The 24,919-nt window shown below is 35.0% G+C and overlaps 1 protein-coding gene across 24 annotated transcripts in view; it reads right to left on the bottom strand.

Annotated features, from left to right (window-relative positions):
- The window catches only part of KCNMA1 (potassium calcium-activated channel subfamily M alpha 1), a 510,622-nt gene that overhangs the window by 132,865 nt on the left and 352,838 nt on the right, over nucleotides 1-24,919 (bottom strand). For all 24 annotated transcript variants that reach the window (XM_074592125.1, XM_074592126.1, XM_074592145.1 and 21 more), the window contains exons 11-15: nucleotides 23,646-23,751; nucleotides 22,130-22,212; nucleotides 19,765-19,834; nucleotides 17,837-17,992; nucleotides 4,087-4,196 (exon numbers count right to left, since the gene is read on the bottom strand). In XM_074592125.1, the coding sequence (XP_074448226.1) occupies nucleotides 4,087-4,196; nucleotides 17,837-17,992; nucleotides 19,765-19,834; nucleotides 22,130-22,212; nucleotides 23,646-23,751 (525 nt within the window). The remainder of the gene's footprint in view (nucleotides 1-4,086; nucleotides 4,197-17,836; nucleotides 17,993-19,764; nucleotides 19,835-22,129; nucleotides 22,213-23,645; nucleotides 23,752-24,919) is intronic.

The raw sequence follows: 24,919 nt of genomic DNA, 5'->3' as shown, positions 1-24,919 counted from the left end.
CAAACATATTAACGCTAAAGTACCCTATATGTTGTATTAAGGCTATTATGTATCTGTTTTAAAAAAGGTGATACAATAAAATACAACTTCATGAGCCATGAAAGTAAAGAGTTCTAAATCTATTTTTTTTTATTTTGACCATCTATATTCCTTTAGGAAACACACTTAACTTCTCTTCCTTGGTTTCCTAATATTTGACAAACTATCCATGTATGTATCTTCCTAAAAACAAAAACAAACAAACCAAACAATGCAACAAAAAGAGATAAGCACAATGCTACCCTAATACTTGGCATCAGTATCTCATTCTTACCTGTAGATTTACTAAAAACATTTAAGTGGTAAAATAAATAGGTTTACATGGGCTTGACCATGCAATTAAATGTCAGGATTAATAAGTCTCACCATTTAACTGTATTATGCAAATGTAGTTTGATATGACTAAAATGAGAAAGATCTTACACCTGCTTTTTTTCCTTAGATACAAAAAGAACCTTGTAATAAGAAGTTAGAACACTTTTTATCTAAAATTATTATGTAGACGTCCACAAAAATTGTCAATGACAGTACATGAGGCATTAATTTCTATTTTATTTTCAACTGTCAGCATCATCTGCTAACTACTGATGAACACATGGTCATGAACAAAGGCTCTTAAGAATTTGAATCTGACTGTTTTTATCTACCCAGAGAGAAATAAATTGCTTTTGACATTAAATCTTCCTTCTTTACTGGTAAGACTATCATTGGCATAAATTAACCATAGATACCTGCTGTATTATTTGCATGTGAAAGTAGTGGGATATTTAGAATTTGAAGAAATTATCATTCTCCTTTCTGAGCAGCAAAACATGAAGATATAACCTTGATTAGTTCTTAATTATTTAACTTTGTACCAAACATTTAAAAAAGGATTTTAATTAGAAAATCTACCGGAAGGAAGATTTTCTTTTCAAAGAAATTTTTGATTGAAATCTTGTACACCATACTTTTTTTCTCGGGTTCAGTTATAATATTTTTAGCCGAATTACTTTTGACAAATGAATAGGCACTCTCCTCAGGAGAGAAAACGTCCTTTCAATCTACTTCCATACCTTGGCTCAGCTGCAGTTAGCAAAAGTATTTTCATAAAAAATTAGTATCTTCTGTAGCATCTTAAAATGAGCAAATTACTTACAATATCAGAATTCTTTCATAAATACATTATTTTTGTCTTCTTTTAAACTATTTTTTAAGCACATTGGCAACTGCTGCTTTATTTGGTACTTGCTAGTATGCTGCGTTCCTTAGAAGTTGGAAGTATGAGAATATCAGGTGTTTCAATTTTATGGAGCAGCAGTGTCTACAACCAGTGCAGTCAATGAGGTTTGTATGTTAGAAGAGAGATTATCATAATATATATTTAATAACTCAAATATCCCTTGTAAAGTTTGTTAATTTCAGGTTCAGCTAAATTCCAATCACATGAAACCGACAAAAGCACGGGCACCTTCTGCTTTCAACCTACAGCTGGATACTCATATATTGCTTAGGCAAGGAAAAAAATTTAAGCTAATATTCCAATAGTAGAATTTCACAGAACTATTCAAAAATTTAAAAGTAAGCACTGATGTAAGCAGTTATGTGATCAAGTGTAAAATGATGTTTGTTGGCAAGATTTTTTGGTGGTCTTGGTAAAATATTTGAAGTATATTTTACAAGTGTCTTACTAGATCATTACATGCGCTTCTACTATTGCATTAGAATTGCTGGACCTTTTTAGGTATGCTACAGAAGAGTCCATGACAAGAGAAACTGGAGAAGAAATCAGAAATTAGAGATGCTAAGAAATGGAAAGCCACCGATTGACATCTATCACTTAGGAAATACAGAAGGCACTGGTGGTGTTCCAGTATTAGTTGCAACTCCCGTAGTTTTATATAAATTAGGAAGAATTAATTGACTATGAGTACTGCAAAATTTGCTCAAAAAGTAAGAGTAATTACCTACTATTACAATTATTACCACTTACAGTACTGTTTATCTTACATGACTGCTGACTTATTATTTACACCTCAGAAAGACAGCAAAATCTGTGAGCATTTTGCTAAAGGATAAGAAACCCTAACTGGCCAGTTCAGAAATACAGAAGAATGAAAAAAATAGAGCTGTGCCGTGTGTATGTGTAATCATATAGATGTTTCTGGATCTGTGACTGCTGTGTATCTTACATGTGGAGCAGAAGTAACTCCACTGAAATAATGGAATCATTAGCTTAATGAAAAGTGAACAATGCCAGTGAGGAGTTTAAGTTCATGAGACAGGCGTTAGTTAACCAGGCAGTTCCATGTCAGATTAGAATTTTAACCATAATCTCAGGTGTGAAGAGACACAAAAGACACTACATATTCAAGGTACGCTTTCCAGTCTAATCCCATCTGACCAATAACATAAAACACAATTAAATTTTATATTTTGCAAGTTATGAATCACTGGCTACAAAGTAATACTCATAGCCACGTTCAAAGCACGAAAAACATTGTTCATGCTTACTGCCAAAGCATCGAGGAATGCACTTTTTAATTTCTTTAGTCACAGTCAGGAACCAATACATGTATCAGAGAGAGATTTGAAACGGATGAAACTGTATTACATACAAACAATGCCTAATGCACCTGCATGGCAATATTTTAATGTACTTTAGTACTTTGGTAAACATTTCCCTGATGTATCTGAATACAATATAAGAGTTTCAAACTCTTTTCTTTTGCTTTGTTAAATCACAATATGATGCACTTTTCTTTAGGAGATCAAGATCTTATGGGATCTTCCAAGACCAAACAGAAAACCCTTCTCTAGCCACGAAGATGACCAGAGGGCTGGAGTACCTCTCCTATAAGGACAGGCTGAGAGAGCTGGGGTTGTTCAGCCTGGAGAAGAGAAGGCTCCGGGAAGACCTTATTGCAGCCTTCCAGTACTCAAAGGAGGCCAACAGGAAGGATGGGGAGGGACTTTTTATCAGGAAGTGGAGTGATAGGACAAGGGGAAATGGTTTTAAACTGAAAGAGGGTAGATTTAGATTAGATATTAGGAAGAAATTCTTTACTCTGAGGCTGGTGAGGCACTAGAACAGGTTACCCAGAGAAGCTGGCGATGTCCCATCCCTGGAGATGTCCAAGGCCAGGCTGGATGGGGCTTTGAGCAACCTGGTCTAGTGGGGGGTGTCCTCCTCTAAGAATGGAGCCTGCAGAAGTTTTTCTATATTATCTAGTTAGACATCAAATTCTTCAGAGTAGGGTCGACTTCTTTTTCAGCATATGAACAGTGCCTAGGAAAAGCTGTAGGCAATCTTTGTTGTGACCTTCTGGTACAGCTATAATGAAGAACAATGCCAACAGAAGAGGAAATATGACTATGCTGTACTACCCTGACTATGTTTATGGCCACAGTATTTATCACAGAAACCTTGTGCATACAAATCTCTCATTCACAGAATCATTCTTGGAAAATTATAAAGATTTTCAGACTGTAGAAATAAAGTTGTAGCATGGCTTATACTATGGTTATGTACTGTATGCTTCAAATACTCCTTTCTCATTACACAATAGACATATTTTTTTTCTGACATATTTCACTTGTTAAAAGTGGTTTGCAACCACAGTTCCACAGAGCTTTGGATGGCACACTGCTTATATGACTCCACTACATCTGTTTCAATTAATTAATAGTTTCCTTGGAATGGGACATAAGCCAAGAGGGTGATGCTGACAACCACTATTCAAAGAATGCGAATCATTAGAAGAAACAACAGGACAGCGCTTACAAATAAATAACTCTATTTAAGTGGATTGCTGATTAATTTGTTCATCACTGAAAACATTTATGCTTTCATTTACTATCACTTAATTCCAAATCTTTTCTGAAAAAAGACATTACAATGTTTGGAATATTCTATACAGTGATTGCTTTAATGTTTATTTTATTGGATTCCATCTGATGTAGCAACATTAGGACTGTAGCAGAGGGAAAAGGTCTCCTGCAGAAACCTTAGATTTCACTTGAGAGATGGCAAATAACTTATGTATATTAATATGTATTTGTACTTACTCACAAACTGCAGGGAAGGACAAACCCACAAAGGCACTAGACAGATACTCTGTATACATTTCATTTGCAACTCCTTCCAGGTAGTACTTCTGCCACGTATCCTCCTCAATCTAAAACAAAGAAACACAGACGCAGAGTTCTGAGTAAAACCAAAAGCTTTCTTTAAAATTTACAAACAACTGCTTAAACATGAATCAGATTTTAACAAATAAGTCAGTAGACTTATTATTGCTTGTTTTTACAGGATTTCCTGAAATGCCAAAAAAAAAAAAAAAGAGTCCACGTAGTCAGTAAATCGAATATTCTATGTAAAAATAATACACTCAATTCTTGGCAAACACTTTCAGTACTAGGTGAAATAAGGTTGTAGAGCTTGAGGAAAAAAGTTTCTCAATTTCTCTTTCTGAAAATTCTCTAGTGAAATTGTTGCATTGTATTGTTATTTCAGTCTCTCTAACATTTCAATTATTTTCACCTTGTTTAGATGTTGATCAGTACTCAAAACTCATCATTTAAAACTACAATTTTTTTTTTTCTTCTCTGAATCTATGACTGACATGGAAATATGAGAAACATATATTGAAACAATTTCCTCAATGGTCGTCATTGCTTTAGGACAACAACTAAAGAAAACCTTTACTGTTAAATTCAGAGATCTTTTACTGTTGAAGGCATAAAGGAAAACAAGTCAGAGGTGCTACAGGACTACCATCAAAAGCTCAATATATTTGCCTGACCAGAAGTTTCTAGGGACATTTCATGCAATGCCACCTAGCTTCCAGCTGCTGCCCTGGGGTCTACGCATGCCATGTCATGTCTATAAATCTTATGTCTCAGACACTCTATAAGGTCTTTCAACTAGTGTCAAACACCCATATTAAGGTAACTAGATTGAGACACTTAGTATCTTTCAACAGGAATAGCACTGTAATTCAAGAGAGCAAGTACAAAGCTAGCTGATATTACTGGAAATATGGCATATGCAGAAGCTGTTCACTGATGAAATCCCAGTTCTCTATACTGTAGTTTGTGCCCTCATCCAAAGTTTGAGATTTGTCTGTCGTTCTCCATGAGACCTTCCTATGTAAACTAGGGAAACCACCACAAACATGCAGCCTGAAATACCTATGGCTTCACATCAAACAGTTGTTTCCCTATTTCTTACATTACATTAAAATAAAGCAAAAATTTCAACCACAATAGGATATTCCTGCATGTAATTATCTCTTTGGCTTTATTCACTAATTGTGCTATATAAATTGTGTGAATACAGAAATTCATATATGCAAGAATTATACACAGCACCAAAAATGTATGTATGATAATACAGTACATACAAAATTAGCAAGAAACATAAATTAAATCAGACTAGAAAAAATAATGTGATATATTTCTTTTTTTACATTTTACATTACCACGTTTTCATTAACCAGAGTCTATCTGACTAGCTAGTAAATAGGATACAAGTAAAAAGACAGAGATTGAGAGATCAGAGATTTTAATTTTCTTAAATAAGGCACATGACTTTACAGATCATGGAAATCATTATCTTGTAATTTCGTTCATGTCTAAAAAGCTATATTTTATTCTTTGCAAAAAAATAAAGAAGCTCTTAATTCCACTGTTTAGGTAACTCCACTATGGTCTTCATCTTACAGAGCAGAAAGCGAGACAGTATTGAGTTTAGATGCAAAGGACGAAAAATTGACATAATAAGAAAGTATTTTTTTAAAAAAACTATTGGTAGACATTTGCAAAGCTACCTGAAAGGATGAAGTACCAAATACCAACTGATTTGAGAAGGACTTGGATAATTCTATATCTCTTGAACATTTCACAATTTGTCTTTTTCTGTTATCCCCAGCTTTTCACGAAGATCAGTCTACATTGCATAAAGAGATGACGATACTAATCTTTCAGGAAACAGAGCTGTAACCAGGCCCAATGAAGTGGCAAAAAGAATGCTTCAGGAACACCAATCCTCAAAACTCACTAGAGGTAAGGCTCAAGTGCTTTAAGCTACACTGCTGATCTTGCTTGTCCCACAGCCAGTGTAATGGCAACCAGCTGAGTATGAGCTGTATCTTTTTTTTTATCCATTACATAGAGAAGCCTCAGCATTTCAGAAATTCTTATCAAAGAATTCAGTCCAATAAGATAACTTATTACCGCTTTAAAATTTTGTGCAGCTACATTACTGTCCACTATGTTAAATGCCTTGGATCATATCCAGTCAGCTATTTTAATGGTATGAAAATACTTAGAGCGGCAAAACATAGGCCTATATATTCTTTATAGTAAAAGCATTATGGTATGTTAGGAGGAGTGCAGGGTTTGTTGTAAACATATACTTCAAACAGCAATATAAATGTACATCTCTGTCAGTATTTGAGAAAAGAAATTAATACATGAGATGTACGTGACTTGGGTAAAGGTGTCCAAATTAATTTTTCAGCTATTCATCAATAAATCAAATTGAGAAAAGCATCCTTAAGCAAGAATTTATCTTTGTCTGCTGTGTCAAACTACAGCTGTTTTAAAACAGCATTAAAGCAAGATGTTCTTGCATAACATACAGGGATTAAAGGAAATCTCACCATGTAAATTTAAAAAAGGACAAAAATTTAAGATGGGAAAAATTAAAGCACATGCTCTAACCACGGGACAAGTTCAGGTCTGTGACCAACAACATACTCTATGCATTTATAATGTATTCAGCAACTGGCTTTCTGCCTCTTAAATTTAACAATGAACTCATTCCTAAATAGATATCATTCAAGACATTTTCTGGATATTAATTCCATTTTTCTTTTAAGTGGCTTGCTTATATTGCTGTTTCATCAGTTGTACTTTTTATTATTCTACTCTAAAAGGTATAGTCAGATGAAAACAGTAAGCGTATAACATAACTTTTAAGCTAAATAATTGATATTTTTAAATTTTAAATTAAATCTTTATGAACTTTTAAAATCCTATATGCTTTAGGAAATAAAATTATATGAGCACAAGCTGTAAAAATAAACTACATGTTAAAAACAAAAGCTATAATGGTCATGGAGTCCTATTCATTCCCCAAGAGTCTAGAACACATTTCTCTTGTTTCTTCTTATACATTTCTATTAAACATTTAAAATTTTCTAGAAGTTTTAAGTTTTATTTCTGGATTCCATATTCTTACTCCAGTTCCAAATCATGAAGCTCACAAAATCCCATAAAATAAGAATTCTATAGACATGCCGTGATGTTCCTCTTCCTACTCTTCCCCGCCCCTCTTTTGGAGACCTGTCTTCATCCCTGCTTCCCCTCTTTGCAGTTCCATAAATCTCTGCCCTTGACTCTGCCTCTTTGTTTCTCTACCATATCACCCACAATACCAATAGAACTGTTTCTCTAGGCTAATGTCCCGGATATCTTGTTTTCTATTTCCACGTTAACACTTTTATCCAAATGGAAATCTCAGACTCCTTAACTGGTGTGTACTAGAGGATATATAGCCACCAACCGACAGTGCTTTCACTGATAGAGTTCTTTATCTTACTTCCCCCTCAGCGGTGTTTCCATCTCCTCTTTTAGGCTCATAATTTGGTTATCTTCTTTGCCTGCTTCAACCCAGTCACTTATTCTATGCTAAAATCATACAGACTCTTGCCTTCCCACTAGTCAGGATAATCTGTGAAAAAATCTCTAAATCACGTTAAGATACAGCAAAACCAATTCCATGTCAAACTAGCATTTTATGGATAGCAGTACCAAAAAAGTGAGGGATGCAGTTCTGTGTCATACATACTAAGTTCAGTGAGCAAAACCAGGATTATATTATTTATTACCATGAAATAAAACAACAGCCACATTTAAAGGCTTCAGAAAGGGAATTACAGCTGAACATCTATGGTTGCAGAAGCACATGTTATTAGTGCAATGTCCTGGCAGCATATGCAGGAGCTACAGCTCTGCTCACTGTCTAACTTAAATAAGCATTTTCATACCACATCCACACATGGCTTGTATTGAAATGCTATAAGAATGCTGAGCTTTTCAAACTCTTTTACAACTTGAAAGGACCTCTTCCCTGTAATAGCCTGATCCACAGCTCGTTGAAACCACTCAAACCTTCTCTATCGATTCTGACGTGCTTAGGATCACTGTCTGAACAGCACAAAGCAGGAACAAGTGTGTTTTGACATAATGATTTTACTTAGAAAAAATAAATCAAAATATTTCTCAGATTATATCGTTATCATGTTATAATATTATATCATCACATAAATTTATTATATTGTTATATTAAATTCTTAAATCTTACTATTGCTTTTACATTGTATTATTATATATTATTTTATAGTATAATATAACTTTCATTGGAATTTGGTGTGACACTAATCTCTCTTGGATAAATAATTTTCCAATATTAAAAAAAAATCTGAATTCCACAGCTACTTTGATAGGACTTGTATAGTATTTTATATAAGAAGTTTGTATTTTTATCCTACAGGCTGAGCACTAGTGCACCCATGTTAAACTAGTCAAAAGGCACTCATTCAAAAGAATGTTTTAAAGAACAGAAGGATTGGAAACTTTTTAAGAAACTAGTGAAATATAAATTACAATGAATTTATTTCTTTTTAATTTTCTTCTCCTGTTGACAGGTTTCCAGGTAACCGGCTACTTTAGTTCTGGAGAAGTAAACAACTGCAAGAATAAATCACAACATGGAGATGTTCCAAACGATATACTCCCTGATATGTGGGCTGCCAGCAATCAAGAGAAATTTCTTCCGTAGAAATTGTTTCAGCATTCAGACATCACATGGGACGCTAAAAGGGATTTGCACTATGTTATTCTCCACCACACACAGAGAAGTCACATCGCATTTTTTTATAACCCTTTGATTTATGTGAAGTTTGCAAATGTTGCTGATCAGCAACTCTGTATATACAGAAAACAGATAAAGTGCAGGCTTGGTAAAAAATAGGAGTAATGATAGCAAGGACATGTTTGCATCTTATGGTCTATTTTGTGGCTTTTTCTTAGATTGACACCATCTGGGGTTGGACAAAAATATACAAATACATTATGTGTTTCTCCTTTCTATTTTGTCCTATTGCGTTCTTTTCTTTAGGCAGATGGTTTTGATTTGGAGAAAGGAACTGCAGATCAGACCTATAGTTAAGTCCCCACCCTTAGTCAAGGAGCAAGAAAAGACTGTAAAAAAAACAAACTCATTTACAAAGCAGTGATGAAGCTTCAGATACTGGTTAGTGTTAAATTAACCTTCATGAAGTCATTGGAATGTTTAAGACATATTCTGTTAGGAGAAATGGTCACCTGCTGGTCTGCTAGAAATTAAAAAATCTCCAGTATTAAGAACCTCCAGTGTTCAATACTTCTTTCCTAATTCCTTAAGTCTTGCAGTTACCCTGAATTTTAATAGAGTAAGGTTCCACTAATAAACATAGTCAGTTTCTCCCATAATCCATGTCTGTAAGATACTAATTTCAAAATCCTTAAAGCGAGAAAAAATACTTTAGGACTCATTATGTTCTTGACTAATTTAAGCCTTTGTGACGATATTTTAAAGCCTGCTACTGCAGTTAAACTCAAAAACTGAATCTCTAAACAAATCTAATTCTTCATAATATGTGTTTATTTTCCTTTTAAATACTTAACCAAAACTCGAGCGATCGTCATCCAGTCCATCTCTGGACTTACTGATGCTTAGCTACTACTTACCCACACTTATCTATACATTAAAAGTTGCCAAAACTTAACTGTTAATGTAGAGATGAAAAAAATTTGTCCCATATGCACTTAACAAAATGGATGTTTCACATGTCAGTTGCCTGAAAACAATAGGGAATTGTTAAAAGTTATGTAAACTTTTTAGAAGCAAAAAGAGATGAATTTGGGGTGACTCTGGTTCAAGACGCTGCTAATCAAGGTTACCACAAATGTAATTCAGTAAAACTATGAAAGTTATTTATCTGGTTAGTGAAATTTATACCTTGATTTTAGCCTACCTGAAAATATTGCTGTGCTTACAAAGACAAAAACAATCATGATTTTAACTTGAAAAACAAAGAAAAACCTACAATAGTTTCAATTTTACAGTTATAAAGATAATTTTGTTAGAGCAAATAATTACTGGTGTATACTAATTCAGCTCCTGACAGCAGAATCTGGATACTTGTATTTTCTACCTTTGTACAGTACAGTCTAATAACAGTTGAGACAAAGAGAATAATTTTCATTTCAGTGAAAAGTTTTCCATGGTAAAGCTTTGGTTTTTGGCCAAACAAACACATTCCAGGAGAAATCTAATAAATCTAATAAAGCATAAATTAAGTATTGTGGATTCCAGGAAGCCAAATGTGCTAGTTTCATCCTGATATCACAGAGTGACAGCAGGCTTTATATCTTGTTCATTGTTACCTTTGTGGATAACTGCCAGTTTGAGAAGTTAGATCACAGAATCACAGAATGGTTTGGGTTGGAAGGGACCTTTGAAGGTCATCTAGTCCAACCTCCCTGCAATGGGCAGGGACATCTTTCACTGGATCAGGTTGTTCAAAGCTCCATCCAACCTGACCTTGAACGCTTCCAGGGATGGGGCATACCATCTCCAGATAAAACCTTTATTATTTATTGGAAACTACTGTCTCAGTAACAAAAATTGTGAATAATTAAGCAGTCAAATACCGCTTTGGAATGAGGGGATATGTCTTTGCTAGTAGAGTAATTAAAGCAGAAGTTAATGCCACCCAATATTTAGAATAGAATAAAATGTACAAAAGCTGCAATGAAGAACAACACGAGAACACCAAAAGGCATGAAGTACACAAACGCAATAGCAGTGAACTACTGCAGTGCAAGAAAAATAACCAACAAAACCCCTTGATATTACTGGGTCCCGCTATCATTTATTCTTTTCCCTTTTACCTCTTCCCATTTCTTGCATGTTATTTCTGTTTTCATTTAGTCTCATACATAGGCCTCTACAGATCTTACATAACTGTTGAATGAAGACACAGGAATTGATCAAGGACAATTCTATTCCTCCCTTTTTTTTTTTCTTTTTTTTTAATTTGGACCTCCTCCTTTACTCATCAAATATTACACAACTCAAGCATATCACCAAGCAACGACAAAAGGTACTTCTACATGCCTTTCCTTACAGAAAATGAGCATCTGTCTTTACGAAAGACCTTCCCGTGCATGATCCTAAGGAGGGGGCTTTGCAGGTCATTCTGTTACTTTTATCGCTGAAGTTAAATAACTAAGATACTTTAAGCTGATTACTACAGCAACATGAGTAAATGTAACATTCTAAAAAGACAGTACAATTAGTGGTTGATGCAGCTACAAGGTGACCACACCATAAATTACTTAGAATAAATACATATAACATTTTCTTTTGACTTTGATGTTAAATCATAGCAAAATGTTACCACAGGATGCTGTGTTGGTACAAACAGTAAGAAGAAGGTTTTCTTCTCACAAACTCAAGAGGGAATATTAACAAATAGCAACAAACATTTAATTTATTCCCATCACAGCTAGGAAGAAAGGTACAGAGAGTTTGAGTAACTGTTGGACCTCACACAGAATGTGCCATACCACCCCAGTAACTTGAATCTATACCTCCCAAGTTCCTCTATAGTACTGTAAGCATATGATTATCTTCCCCTGACTACGTTACACTGCAGTTCTGTCTTCTGGATAGTCATAAAACAAATTACCCATTGTTTCAATAGCCTATATGAAGAATAGCTGGAAAATGACATAGTGTATCCTAAGAGAAGAAATCTAATTTTCATCTAATTTTTTAAGTCGCAGTGCTCCTCTGCTCTCCTCTATCTGTATATAGATACAATGTTGTTATCAGCAAATATATTTACATAATACAATCATTTCCTAGTGAGACATGGTGACAGAGAGATGAAAAAACGATGTACATCTTGCAAGCACAACCATTAGTATTGTCAGGAAAAAACCTAAACCCTTAATACACCCAGTCCTACCCCCGGCAGTGTAATTATCAGGAGCTCTGTAGCCCCAGCTGATCTATCTTGTTCACAGCATTTGCTTCTCCATGCAATGATGTAAATAGTTACATGAAAGAGATTGAGTATATCTGACCCTGATAACACTATATAATCTCCTCTGTCAAGACCTAAGTGTCACTATCAAGACAGAGAACTAATGTCAGAATTGTTGTGTGACCTAGGATCTTTTATTGCATTTTGCAAGGAAAAACAGGGAGAGGATGGTGGGGTGTCTCTATAAATATTAAAGAAGTGACAAAATGAAAATTACTTTATAGCACAATGAAAGCAGCTGTAAAGTCTGCTCCCTAGCACTGAATAAGCTCAGCTCATCACCACCAAGGAAAGAGCACAACAGTACAAAGTCTTTGAGAATAATTTCAGATGTTTGGAAGAAGATCATCCATTTGATATTTTAAGACATATATTTACTTTTATAAACAACCCTATCTAAATGAATAATAATAAAAAAAACCCCACAAAGTACAGTAAATTAATGAGTTAATTCTATTCATTATCTCTCTAGGATAGCACTTGAATATTTTAGTTCTGTTACAAAAGTGATATTGCCTTATTCTAATGGCCTAACTTTTTTGTTTGTCATACATGTCTCAGCATGCAGTACTTTGGCTAAGGGCATGCAATTCAGAAATTGTGAATTCCCAAAATTATAAGGTTTATATCAAAAAATTAAATAAAGTGTTGTGTAAGCAACACTTAAGTTGTTACTATTTCCTTTCTGAAATACATATAAGACTTTCTCTTCAAAGATGCCCAGAAGGCCATGTAAAGAAATGTTTCACAAAAAATGCCTAGAAAATAGCATCTTCACTGGGGTAAGTTTCTTGAGCCCTTGCCAAGCTGTTTTCATCTACATCCATTTAACACAGGGACCCCTTCCTCCCCCTAGGCTCAGAACACTTTCAGGACTTCCTGATGTTTAATTTTACAGTTCTCCTCTCCACAGCATTGTGGGGTTTGTCTAGCAACATAGATGAGAATAAAAAAAGTACACACAGAATATTCTTGATTCGCAGTTTAAAAGAAGCTGTACATTGAAAGCAGTGTATTTTAGACATTTCCTCACGTTCACCTGTAATGCCCTTTCAATCCACTCACATTGCTTATGTAAATGTCTGGTTTTATTATGCCATTAGATAAGGATATCAAAATCTGACAGTTAAGTACTTGGCTGAAATCAGTTCACACATTCCTAGCAGAAAATGAAGCTTCTTTTATTTACAGTCTTATAATCGAATTTCTTTAAGTGTTATAAATTATCAAGTACCTCTTTACTCAATTCCATTGTCTGCTTAAATCAAAGCTAACAAGTATCCTCAGTGGTATAAAAATTTTACAACCTCAGCCAACTATTCCCACAGTTCTTTCTATATGCAAGAATGTTTTTTAAAACTGGCATGAAAAGAGTATGTTTTATAAAATGTCAAATATGCTAATTAAGATTATCTCTAATTTCAAATGAGAAATATATGCACTTTTTCATCATTCATACTAATGTAAATTCTTGTAGTAGGTCAATGCAGAGAGAGTATTCTTGAAATATTATGATACCTAATTCTTCTTTAGATGCTGGCCTTGAACTTGAAGGCATACAGGCTCTACTTTTAATACTTTCAAATTTACAAAACAGGGCAGTATTTCTATCCAATCATAATGCAAAGATAGATTGGTGTTGATGTATTCATATCATCGACTGAAAAATGCACTCCATGGTAGACTTCAGTTTAAGACAAATACATCACTCTTATCACAAGGACTGATAGTATTTGTAAATAGAAATGGTTTCAACCACAACAGTTTTTAATTTCTAGATCAATGATTAAAATATTTTATTCAGGCAGACCTTTAGAGAATAAATGTCTTTTGGAACAGGCTACAATAATATTTGTTCTAACACCTGTGAGGGAAGATCAGGTAATCAGTTCATTATGTGGCCTCCTGATGAACTTCACAGTAAGTTGAGAAGTTGCATTCTCTCACCATCTCCCTTTTAAAGTCATCCTTCATTTGAAGAAATTCACTCTGCATACCCTAGTCTCACACTTTAAAACAATCCAAGGCTGCCTAGGTGTCCAAAAATAATAGCAAACCAGTTGATGTGTTTCATCAGTGTAGGTAAGCACCTGACTGATGTAAATCTGGGTGGTTTTATTACGTCTCTCTCTCAGCCTGGACTAGAAAGGAATGTAGTGGGAGAAGTGGGCATCGCATACATGTGGGTGTGAGCAACAGCTGCCAAAAGAGCCCAGAGAACATTCCTGCTCTCAAAATAGCTTAGAAGAGAATCGAGACTGCTCTAGATCATTTTTTCAGATCTGGAATGAGGTGTACTGTCTTACCAACAGAGCAACGAAAAAACTAATTTGTGGAGTTGCGTTACACTCAAGAACTACATTCCACATTTTATTATTTTACACAACAATACTAACTCATATTGGTTTGCATGATTGTCTAAAGGGACAAAATTTGACCACCTCTGCCTTTTATTCTATGCACTTACTCTTTGCAATGTTTTTCACTTGGGTAGACTTCTGGTATACATTTGCTAATCCAAACAATACAGAAATTGCAGTACATTAGAGTATTTCCATCTTTTTCTGAGACTATGCAAGTAATAAAGAGTGCCAATTCCTTTATTAATACAACAACGATAACATTGTGTGCTATAAAAAGAATGGACTATTGAAATACAGTTTACAGGTGTAAAGTTGGGGTTTGTTTTTTGGTTTTTTTTTTGCTTAACATATCATTTCTTGTGCAATCTATCTTTCTTCCTTTAAGTGTTTACAGAACCTTAATCTTTTTGAGCTGATTTTCTTTTTTTCAGTTTGGTGCCAAAGAGAACATAAAAGATTCCATATGAGATTGCATTGCTAAAACCAAAAGGAAAATATTAGGAACAAATATAATATTTTGAGGTTTCTTAGTTTGTTTTACCTCTAATACTGGGCAGACTGTTTACACAAATCATTTGCTGTAAAGTAACACATAATGAGTTAAATGTGTGCAATGTCACCATCAATTGTGTTCATTTGTGTTTGACTGACCAAACATTTATGGCACATTAAATCACTTTCTAATCACGTTATGAAGGAGGAGGAACAAACACACATTTCAAGCTTTCTTTTAAAAATACATAAGCTACAGTACATTTTCTTGGCAATCTCCTAACTTATGGGAGACTCCACTAATAACATTTGCCCAAGGAGTTTATGAAGGTCTCACAGTACTTAGATACAGTGCTCCAAATGAAAAGGGGTGGAAGTTTTTTTAGGGAATGGATGTCTTTCTTTTCAATAGAGTCCTCTAACAATTCTAATCAACGTAGCTGCTCTCCTACAATACACTGTTGATTCACAGCTACCATTTAAATAATAGTTTTCTCTTTCAAACACAGTTTTAGGAGTGAGACAGCTTGGAGAAAGAACATCCTTTCAGCTAAATAAACTCAAAAAACCTTTTGCTGTTGGCAATTGAGTTGGATTCCCATGAAGAAATATGTCACAGTTTTTGTACATTTATTTTGCTTTATATTTCTACATACTCAGAGATCTTTGGAAATTACCATATTCATTTTACTTGTCTAGACAGTTAATTCTTAGTTAAGTAGCAGGCATCTTTTTAACTAGTACAAAGAGTCTTACATTCTCCCAACGCACTATTTGATGTCATTTTTCCTCTCAGTGCCATCCGAAGATGACATCTGAAGTAATACAAGTTAAGGCACGTCTGCATCCTATTCTATTTATAACAGTACATAATCACAGATACAAGAGCAAAACTGACATTGATAGCCTCCTCCAAATCAAAATCATTGCTATTTTTATGCTCATTTTGTGTATAGAGAAATACTCAGATGTAATCTGAGAAGTGCCGTGCAAAGCTGAGACTTCAGCTTAAAACTGTTCATCAGTGAGATGGTACAATCTGTCACAGTACCGAAATTATTATAAGGATATCTTATAAAATAAGAAAATACAGGATTGAAGGTGGGTAAAATAACGGCATAAGCGGTTAGATATATTTTCTGGAGAAATGATACCTTTACATTTGCAGTTTGTGACTTGCCTAAACATTTTAACTACAAATCCAGGTCATAAATGTGTCTGTCTCTAGTGCAGTTCCCCCATATTCATATAGTTGTATAAATTACCACTTCTGAACTGAGAGGTTTCTCACTGCAAGTTTAAATTCAGTATTAAAATAAATTGCATTACGACTGGGGCTTCTCAGGATACCTGTATATTTGGATCTCCTTGAGAGAAAATCAATCCCTTCTGAATTTGGAAAGACAGAAGTTGAGCAAAAGTTTCAGGCCTACTTTTGATTTCAAGAGCCAGTTCACAGAATGAGTTACCTCAGTAATTTGGATACATTTGGGTGACTGTTACAAATGTTTGAGACTCCTGAGAGTCTTGGGTTATACCACACCAGACAAGAGTGAGGCAGACCAAAATGACCAGCAAGAAGTTGTTCATAAGAGATATAGTTTTCTTTTGGGATGTAAGTAGAAAGGATTAATACCAAAGTGACCATATGCTGATGAGTCATAGACAGTTCCCAAGTTTGGCTTCACCGAAGTAAAACTGCCTTTTTTTTTTCAGAACATGAATAAAGATGGAAACATCGTAACTGCAGACCGTGAAGCGCAGAGCCCAGTCTTGTTTCCATACTGAAAACTGGCGTTTTTTTGACTATATATAGTAGTCTGAAATATTTTTGACACACAATAGTCTGCTGTCTCCAGTTTTTGGAGGTCTCCAAAGGATACCTTAATAAGGATTTCAGGACTTCATAAGAGCTAAATAATGACTCACTGCCCTGCACTGATATGTGCACCTCCATGAGAACAGTCCTGTCTTTCTCATCTGAAGACATTAGGCTTTTTTTTTCTTTTTTGCCTACTTGCACAATGGACTTGCAGTGGACCATGGCCCGCCTTATACTCCAGTGTTTCCCATACCATTAATAACACTCATGGGATTGGAAACTGACCATCCTTTATGTTTGGAATCAGCGTCCCAGAAAGGCACGAGGAAGGAAACACTGATTGCTGCAATCAAGGCCTTTGTCCAGTGACTTAGTACTGCTGCCATAGAAGTCCAGGAATAACTGGATTAAAATTTTACCACGTAAGCCCAAAAGAGCATTTTGCCTGAGGAGAAACATATACACAAATGATGTTGTAGGAAGATCAGGCTTCAGTTCCAACACATGCTCCTTATTTACTCTCACAGTCAGAGGTCCACTAGACATTTGAAGTAAAAGACCAAAATGATCAGTCCTTTTTTCTGGGTATTTTGTTGCTATATGGGATGTGTAAATCATATTTTTGTTTTAGCAGCAGGGGCTTTTCACATAGATAAACATGTGTTTTGTCTAAAAGAAAGCAAAACACAAAACACCAGAACTATCTCTCTAGAAATGGATGGTGCTTTGAGCAATGATTTAAAGGCCAAACACTTGCTGAATAAAAATAAAAACATAACTTGACAGAACCTGGCTCATCACCAAATTTGCAGCAGAGAACTTTTGTATGTAAGTATGCGCTATTTTTTTTTTTTTTTTTGGTCTTACAGAATCTGTTAATGTGTTCCTATCTGTTTCGTATTTGAGCCATGTTCTCTACTTAGCTCTCTGACAAACTGAATTGTGGACTAATACATTCTAATGAGACAAGACATTACCTTTATGAATGACCTCATAGAAAAGAGGTTGGCTAACATTGTTGAAAGGCCCGGTGCCAGGCAGCTCTGGGCTATGAAACCCAGCTTGAGCTCAGCAAGACAGATTGCATCATCCCCTTCTTTCCAGTTCCAGCTTGGGATATTTAGCAGATGAGCCTGGAAAACAAACAAGCAAAAAAAAAACCCCACTGGTGAAGAACCAGAAGTACTTCCTCAAATACAGTACAGTATTGAAGAAGACAGCAGTGAATGATTTTCTTTGTTACTGACCTGACTTCTTTTGAGTACACAGAAGCACTCCAGGTATTTTAGAGTTTAAGTCTATGCTAAGAAATGTCCCAATCTTACCTATTCTAGACAAAATCTTACATTTCTCAAGCCACATTCTGGCTGTGACACTCTGCCAGGCCTATCCCCACACCTTAAAGAACCACAAAATGTAAAGTTTTCCTTCCCTTCTGTGTACTCCTTTTACAGCACTTTGAACTACTCTCTGACTAATAAAGCACATAAATAAAATACAAGAATCTAATATAAATTAGATTGCAACTTGTGTGAAGCTTCAAACTTCTAAAGACATTGTCATTTAATAAGATATATGACATCATCTGTCTTTTCCCTGAAGAATTCGGTGAAAATCAAGACTTTTTCCTAAGACTACTATTTGTAAAGATAGACTAAAGAAAATAGCTGACCAAGACAGACCTGCAGTATTGACACTGGTCAGTTAGATAGGTATTAATATTGTTCAGCTATTGGCATAACTCTATCAGATTGTCTCTTCCATCTACTTTATACAAGTGCATAAGGAATCACAGAGGCCTTCACACTTCTTTCCCTTCATAAGTTAGCATCACAGTTCAGTGCCTTGATAAAAACTGTTCTTGCAGACACCTTCATGGGAAATACAATAGAAAAATGCAGCATTTAAAAGATCCTCTGAACCTGTTTAAAGCAGAGAAACACTTTGCCTTTATTCTACAAAAAGACAGACTCCTTCCATTCACGTAGAGAAAGAGGACATCACAAGCAACTGTAATTGCTCTTGTTCTAGGCAAAGATTACAGGTATAAGAAGCTGTTAGCAGTCAAACCTTCTGAGTACCAGGATTACTGTATTTCACTGAATGAAGGTCTACCCAGCCAACCTTTTTTGCCAACACTGGCCTCTAGTTGATACTTTTAGAAATAATAAAAGAAGCAGGTCACAGTCTGCCCTCTGATATATTCTTCCTAGCCCTGTTAATCAGCAGTTTACGGAACTTCTCATTTTAGGATTGAATGAATTGACTTCACTGCATTTAAAGGTCACAGATTTACCATCAAAAATTTGCCTAATTCCTTTCCAAAGCCGATTTATAATTTTGATCTCCACAATACTTTTAGGAACAAATTTCACAGCCGAACTCTGTTTTATATGAAAAACCACTTAATTTTATTTATTTTCTACCTGCTACTTGGCAAATTCAGGTCTACATTGTCATGCAAGAAACACAAAATCATGCTAAATCTCCAATAAGACAATAATTCTATACTTTTTTTTTTAAGTATCCACAAAGAACTGACTTCAGATGATCTGCCTAGAGGCCACCAATTCATCTTGGGTAGCTCTGGTGTAATAAAATGAGCAAAACTTACAGAAGCTGAGTGGTTAAAAACTCATCTGGAATCAACAGGAACTATGAACACTGTAGCTTTGCAAATTAGACCCTAGGCAGTTAACAAATGTCAGAGGATTTTGATAAGGTCCCTTGCATATATAAATAAAACTGAATTACCTTGTAACTGGATTACATGACAAAGCTTATTAGGAGATTTTTGTTTGGAAAGAAAAATGCTTACTGTTAGTGGGGATAGAAAAATTGTTTATGAGTGAAGGCAATGTAGCAAAACAACTCTGGGGAGAGACACTGTTTGTTGCCACGTTACCTTATTGTGATACTGCAACATCTGAGTGATAATTCTTATCTTCGGATGATAATTCTTTATTGAAATAACTCTAGAAAATACAAGAAAAACCAAAATAACTTTTAGCTGAGGGATATTTGGATAATGTATCCCAATACCTTTACTGTGTTGTCAAGTCCCACAATTAAAACCTCTCACTCATTTGGCTGTAAAGCATACCGATTGAAGTCAGACCGATGCAATATTTACATCTAGTCAAATTCTGTTAATAACCATCAGCTAATTCTACAGAACATCAAACTTCAGGAATTATTCAGTTGAATGTTTTACTCTTATGGAATTTGCAGAAGAAGAGTCTTATTTTAGCAGCTCTGTTCAGATACCGTACTCATTCTGTTAAGCAAATAATACACTCGCAATTATTATGTCATCTTTGGTGATTATCTTCATGTCTTTGAATCAACATAGTTGATCAAGTGTTCCAATGATGTCTGAAAAGAATCCCTTTCATTCTGCCCCATCACACATTATTTATTTATAGTTGCTAGACATTCATCATATTTAAACACCTAAAATGATGATTTTGTTTGACATAAATCCACATGCAAATTCATCTTAATTTTTATGGATTATTCCAAAACTCAATATTGAAACTGATATCTGAACTCTGAATTTATAAAATAGGGGGCCTACTTCCATAATCTGCAGCTTGACTGCATCCTTAATTATTTAATGAGCCTAATATATACTCAACTGTGTACAGATTTAAGGTGGCTGGAAAAAAAGATGTTTGAGAAATGAGTGGACTGATAACATTTTATGAAGAGATAAACAGACAGTTCAATAATTAAAAAAGCACTGAGCAAAACTAAAGAAAGAAACAGGCCAAAAAATCGGTTCTGTATATACAAACTAAAGGTAGAAAAAGAAGATAAAACAATCAAAACAAAAAATACTTTGAATTATTATGGAATCACCAGTTTCATAAAACTCTGAATGCTATAACTGTTTACATTGGTGTTTTGTAGGAAGTATCTTGGAAACTGCTGGTCTGCTTGAGCTTGATCAAAGCTAAATCATGAAACATATAAAAAAAGCTGTATGCACGATTTTAATTTATGTTATCTTTTGAAAATAGAAAACAAGCCTTCCTTCTAATTTTCCATTTCTTAATTAATTATTTAATTTAACATTTCATTTTGTTGAATTAAATTCATTTAAATGTGAGAAAACACAAGAGAATTCCACTTTTGCATTTTATTACATTAAATGTATTAAATCTATTAAGAATGCACTAATCTGCAACTGCAATATTTTTAATGTATTTATGCAAACAATGTCAAAATAAAGTTTCTTGCATTGAAACGCAAAAGCATGTTTGGAAAATGAAATTAGGCATATTTATGTCCTGCATCATCCACAGACAGCCAGTTCTCTTGCACTCCGTGAACTTCTTCCAGAGAAGAAATTTTATTAATTATTTTTTTTATTTCTCCCCTTCCTTCAATTCACAACATGCGAACATTTGACAGGCCAGTAAAATCGGTCTCTAACACTGGCCAATCTATGTTCCAGATCTTTTAACAAATCATTGACATTTTAACTTTACAAAGGAGAGACTGGTCTCATTAAAACTAGGGTTGTGTGAACAAAACACAAAAAATGGAATAGCTTAGCTTTGTTGTAACTGTAGCTGTCATCTACTGACTGACTCTTTCATCTTCTTCCTTCAGGGAATACAAGGAGGAAAGTAGGACAAGAACTGGTGGTCCCTAATGTGTTAAGTGCCTTGTAAATCAAAATAAGCAATGTTTGGTCTTCAGTGTAAAAAAGGAGGATGGAGCTAAGAGAACACTGTATTGACACCATCATGTAGTGTATACCTTGCTTTCCCCCAAGCAGCGTAATTACTTGTAGAAGCAGATATACCAAGGAGCAATGAGGTATGAAGTTATTAAGGGTCCTTCTGTTCCATCATTAACACCAGCTGACACAGTACATGCACCCACGTAATATTGTTGCAACAACATAACTGCATTCCCTTTCCTCTCATTTCTATTGGGACTGTGTTCAGCTATGAATACTTTACTTAAACCCTAGGTTCTGCAAAATGATGAAGAGTACCAAAGCTTGTGTGCCAAGCGTCTCTTCTCACACGGTCTTTCTAAAGCTGCTAAATTAAAACAGTTCAGGCAGAATTTCGGGTATGCTCATCTCTGAACGTCTGAGAAAATCTTGTAATTTGTCCCCTAAAAATAATCCCTCAATATTCTTCAAGTGCAACAGCTCAGCAATAAAGCTGTGTGTGGCTATAGCATAGCTGGACACCAGAAGTTAGCTAATCAGAGGTAAGAACCAAAAACCTATTAAAAACTAATGAGTTTACCTCATAATATTGGAGGCATCTTCAGCATCTGGGTCAGCGCAGTATTTATTGGCAAGGATTAGGCACGCATCTGCTGACTCTATCTGAGACACCAAAGAAAAAGCAAACATAAATAGCAACCTCTCTTTCCAGCTCTTCTTTCATCATAAAGTATTATAGAATCCAACACTGCCATCACGAGTGTGAATGTCAGTCCTTAATACTGCTAATCAAAAACGGTACAAGACTAAAGTGAGTTAATGTGATGATAACAGCTCTCATATACACATAGCAATTTCATGAAACTTGCTTACGATACTCAGACCAGGTCAGTAATTCAATTATTGGCTCTTGCATTATATCAGCTGAGGCATGAAGGTGTTAATGGAATACCTTTTGTAAACAGATACTGCAATTTAGAATCCTAAATACATAGGAAGTTTCTGTTATCAGTACAGTGCTCCCACAAGTCCTGCAGCTTTGTTTGGGAATTTAAGTACCTTCCTATTAGGGACAGGACAAGGTGGCTGAACTGACAATTTAGAATCTCAGCACCATTTTTAGAAAGCACGAGGAGAACTGATCAGTTCACAGGACTTCCACGTTCACACAAATCTCAGCTCTATTTAACTCAAAGCAGATGACAAAAGTATTTTTCAGTGTATACAACCAAATACCAACACAAAGAAGGGTGGAATACAGAACACAAAATACCAACACACAATTTTATGGTCACAATTAGAACACTTTGTTCTGATAAACTGAAACAGTGTGTGTTGGGCTACAAAAGGTTAAGCAATTTCTACAGCCAAAATGGACCAAAGACATGATTAATACTCCAGAAGGTGTTAACCTTGCACTAAAATATTCTTGGCTTAAGTAGCCAGTTTACATCCCATTAAAAAAAAAAAAAACAAAACCAAAACACAACATAAAAGAGTTAATGCTGTACCTGACAGCTTGCCATCTTTTTTTTTTTTTTTCATTTAAGCTTTATACTTTGCTTTAAGAGTACAAAATAATTTACCATAAAGAATTCTAGACAATAAAACCATCTCATTTTAGGTACCAAAAATCTTAATTTTTTTTTTTTTGGGGGGGGTGGGTTTGTTTGGTTTTTTTTAGGATTCTAGACAATAGAAAAAGGGTTTGACAGGTGAAACTTTACTTTCCAATCGTTCTGATGAAGGTAAGACAATAGCATTTTAAGCAATTACTGTAAGACAATGTTCTATTATATCAAACATTAATGTAAAATAGACTCTTGAACTAAACCCCAATGAAAAATTCATAAAGAGTTCAATGGAACAGCAGACAATGTCTCTTAAGTCACAGCATTACTGAAACTTTGAAGATCTAAAGATATAGGGAAAACAAGGTTTATAAGGATAGATATTATAATTTATTAGGCAAGCTAATAGAGATGGAAAAACAATCTTTTGGGGTTACACAAAGAGCTTTACTGTTTCTTTTCCAAATAATGCAATGAGTACTTCAAAAAAGGTCAAACAGCAGAACAGAACAACAGAGCTGTTACCTTCACTCTCGCCAGGTCATGGGGATTAAGGACTGAACCCTGATAAAATTCCACCTGAGTGAAGTGTCGTTTAAAAAGAGCTTCCAGCTCAAGGTTAGGGGAGATACTGCATTGGGAAGAGAAAGAAAACACAAGAGCAAATGATAAGTCAGCTTCCATAACTGCCCCATGTCCTTCAATTATAAACAAACCCATTTATTTATTTTAGGTATTCAGACTTCTGCTGATGCTTTTCCTGTGGTGTGGAAACAGTGTGCAGTACTTAAAAGTCAAATACTATACTGCTTTCACTTCCTTACTTCTGTCTGTGGAACTTCTGGCCCATTTCATTGTGCTACTCATAATTTTTCAGTTTCTCAGAGACATGAATCCAGAAGAATTGGTGCAAATAGTTGAAAACATCCTCATACAGTAATTGCCTAGTAAGACAATAATCCTCAGCCTGTCCCCACTGTTCTCAAAACAGCCGATTGCATCAGAGCGTGCGATGCAAAATCACTAAAAGCCAGAAAAGAAACCCTACGGGGACCTTGTGGCCTGTATGAAATATGATTAAAAGATACATAATTATGCTGTGACTTTCTGTCTCATTTCATTTTGCCACAAACAAAGAAAATTAAACGTATCACAATCTATTACATAATGTGGCACCAACCTTGTAAATAGCTTTTCTGATGCCACTCATTAAAACAGAAGGGATTTAATAGCTACATAGTAAGTACATGAGATCTTTGTCATGTCAGATGCTAAATTTAATAAGAAAATAAAACAGATACATGCAAAAATTTGTCTGTGAAGGTACAGAAAAAAGCAGGCACAAACAAGTAGCCAGGTGCAAAACTCCCTCCCTGTGCATATGCAGTTTCCTGATTCCTATCACCATGTATTTTCACCATGGAAATCTGGATCTCTGCTTACCTCTCACAGTCAATTCTTATTACTTAGAGACGGGAAACAAGCAAACAAACAATGTAGTTGCTTGAGGTTGTCATCTTTAGTTCAAATTGGAAAGACTAGATATAAAAATTGTGCAAGTGCTGCGGATTCATAGTTTTTCAGCTTCCTTTGTTGAATGATCACAAATGATTCTTTATATTTTTAATCGTTTTCCTTCACAAGGAGAAAAATGCAGAACTTGCTGCTAAATGTGAAAATATTACTCATTCATAGCTTGCAACACTTCTAAAGAGATGCCATTCCAGAGCAGAAAAGACCTTTCACACTGTCTCTCTGCGTAGCACATGGCTACTTCTAGCAGCTTCTCCCATAAGCAC

This window comes from Larus michahellis, chromosome 6 (genome assembly GCF_964199755.1).
Source record: "Larus michahellis chromosome 6, bLarMic1.1, whole genome shotgun sequence".
In the NCBI taxonomy this organism is placed as follows: domain Eukaryota; kingdom Metazoa; phylum Chordata; class Aves; order Charadriiformes; family Laridae; genus Larus; species Larus michahellis.
This window is presented reverse-complemented; position numbering and strand designations above follow the sequence as displayed.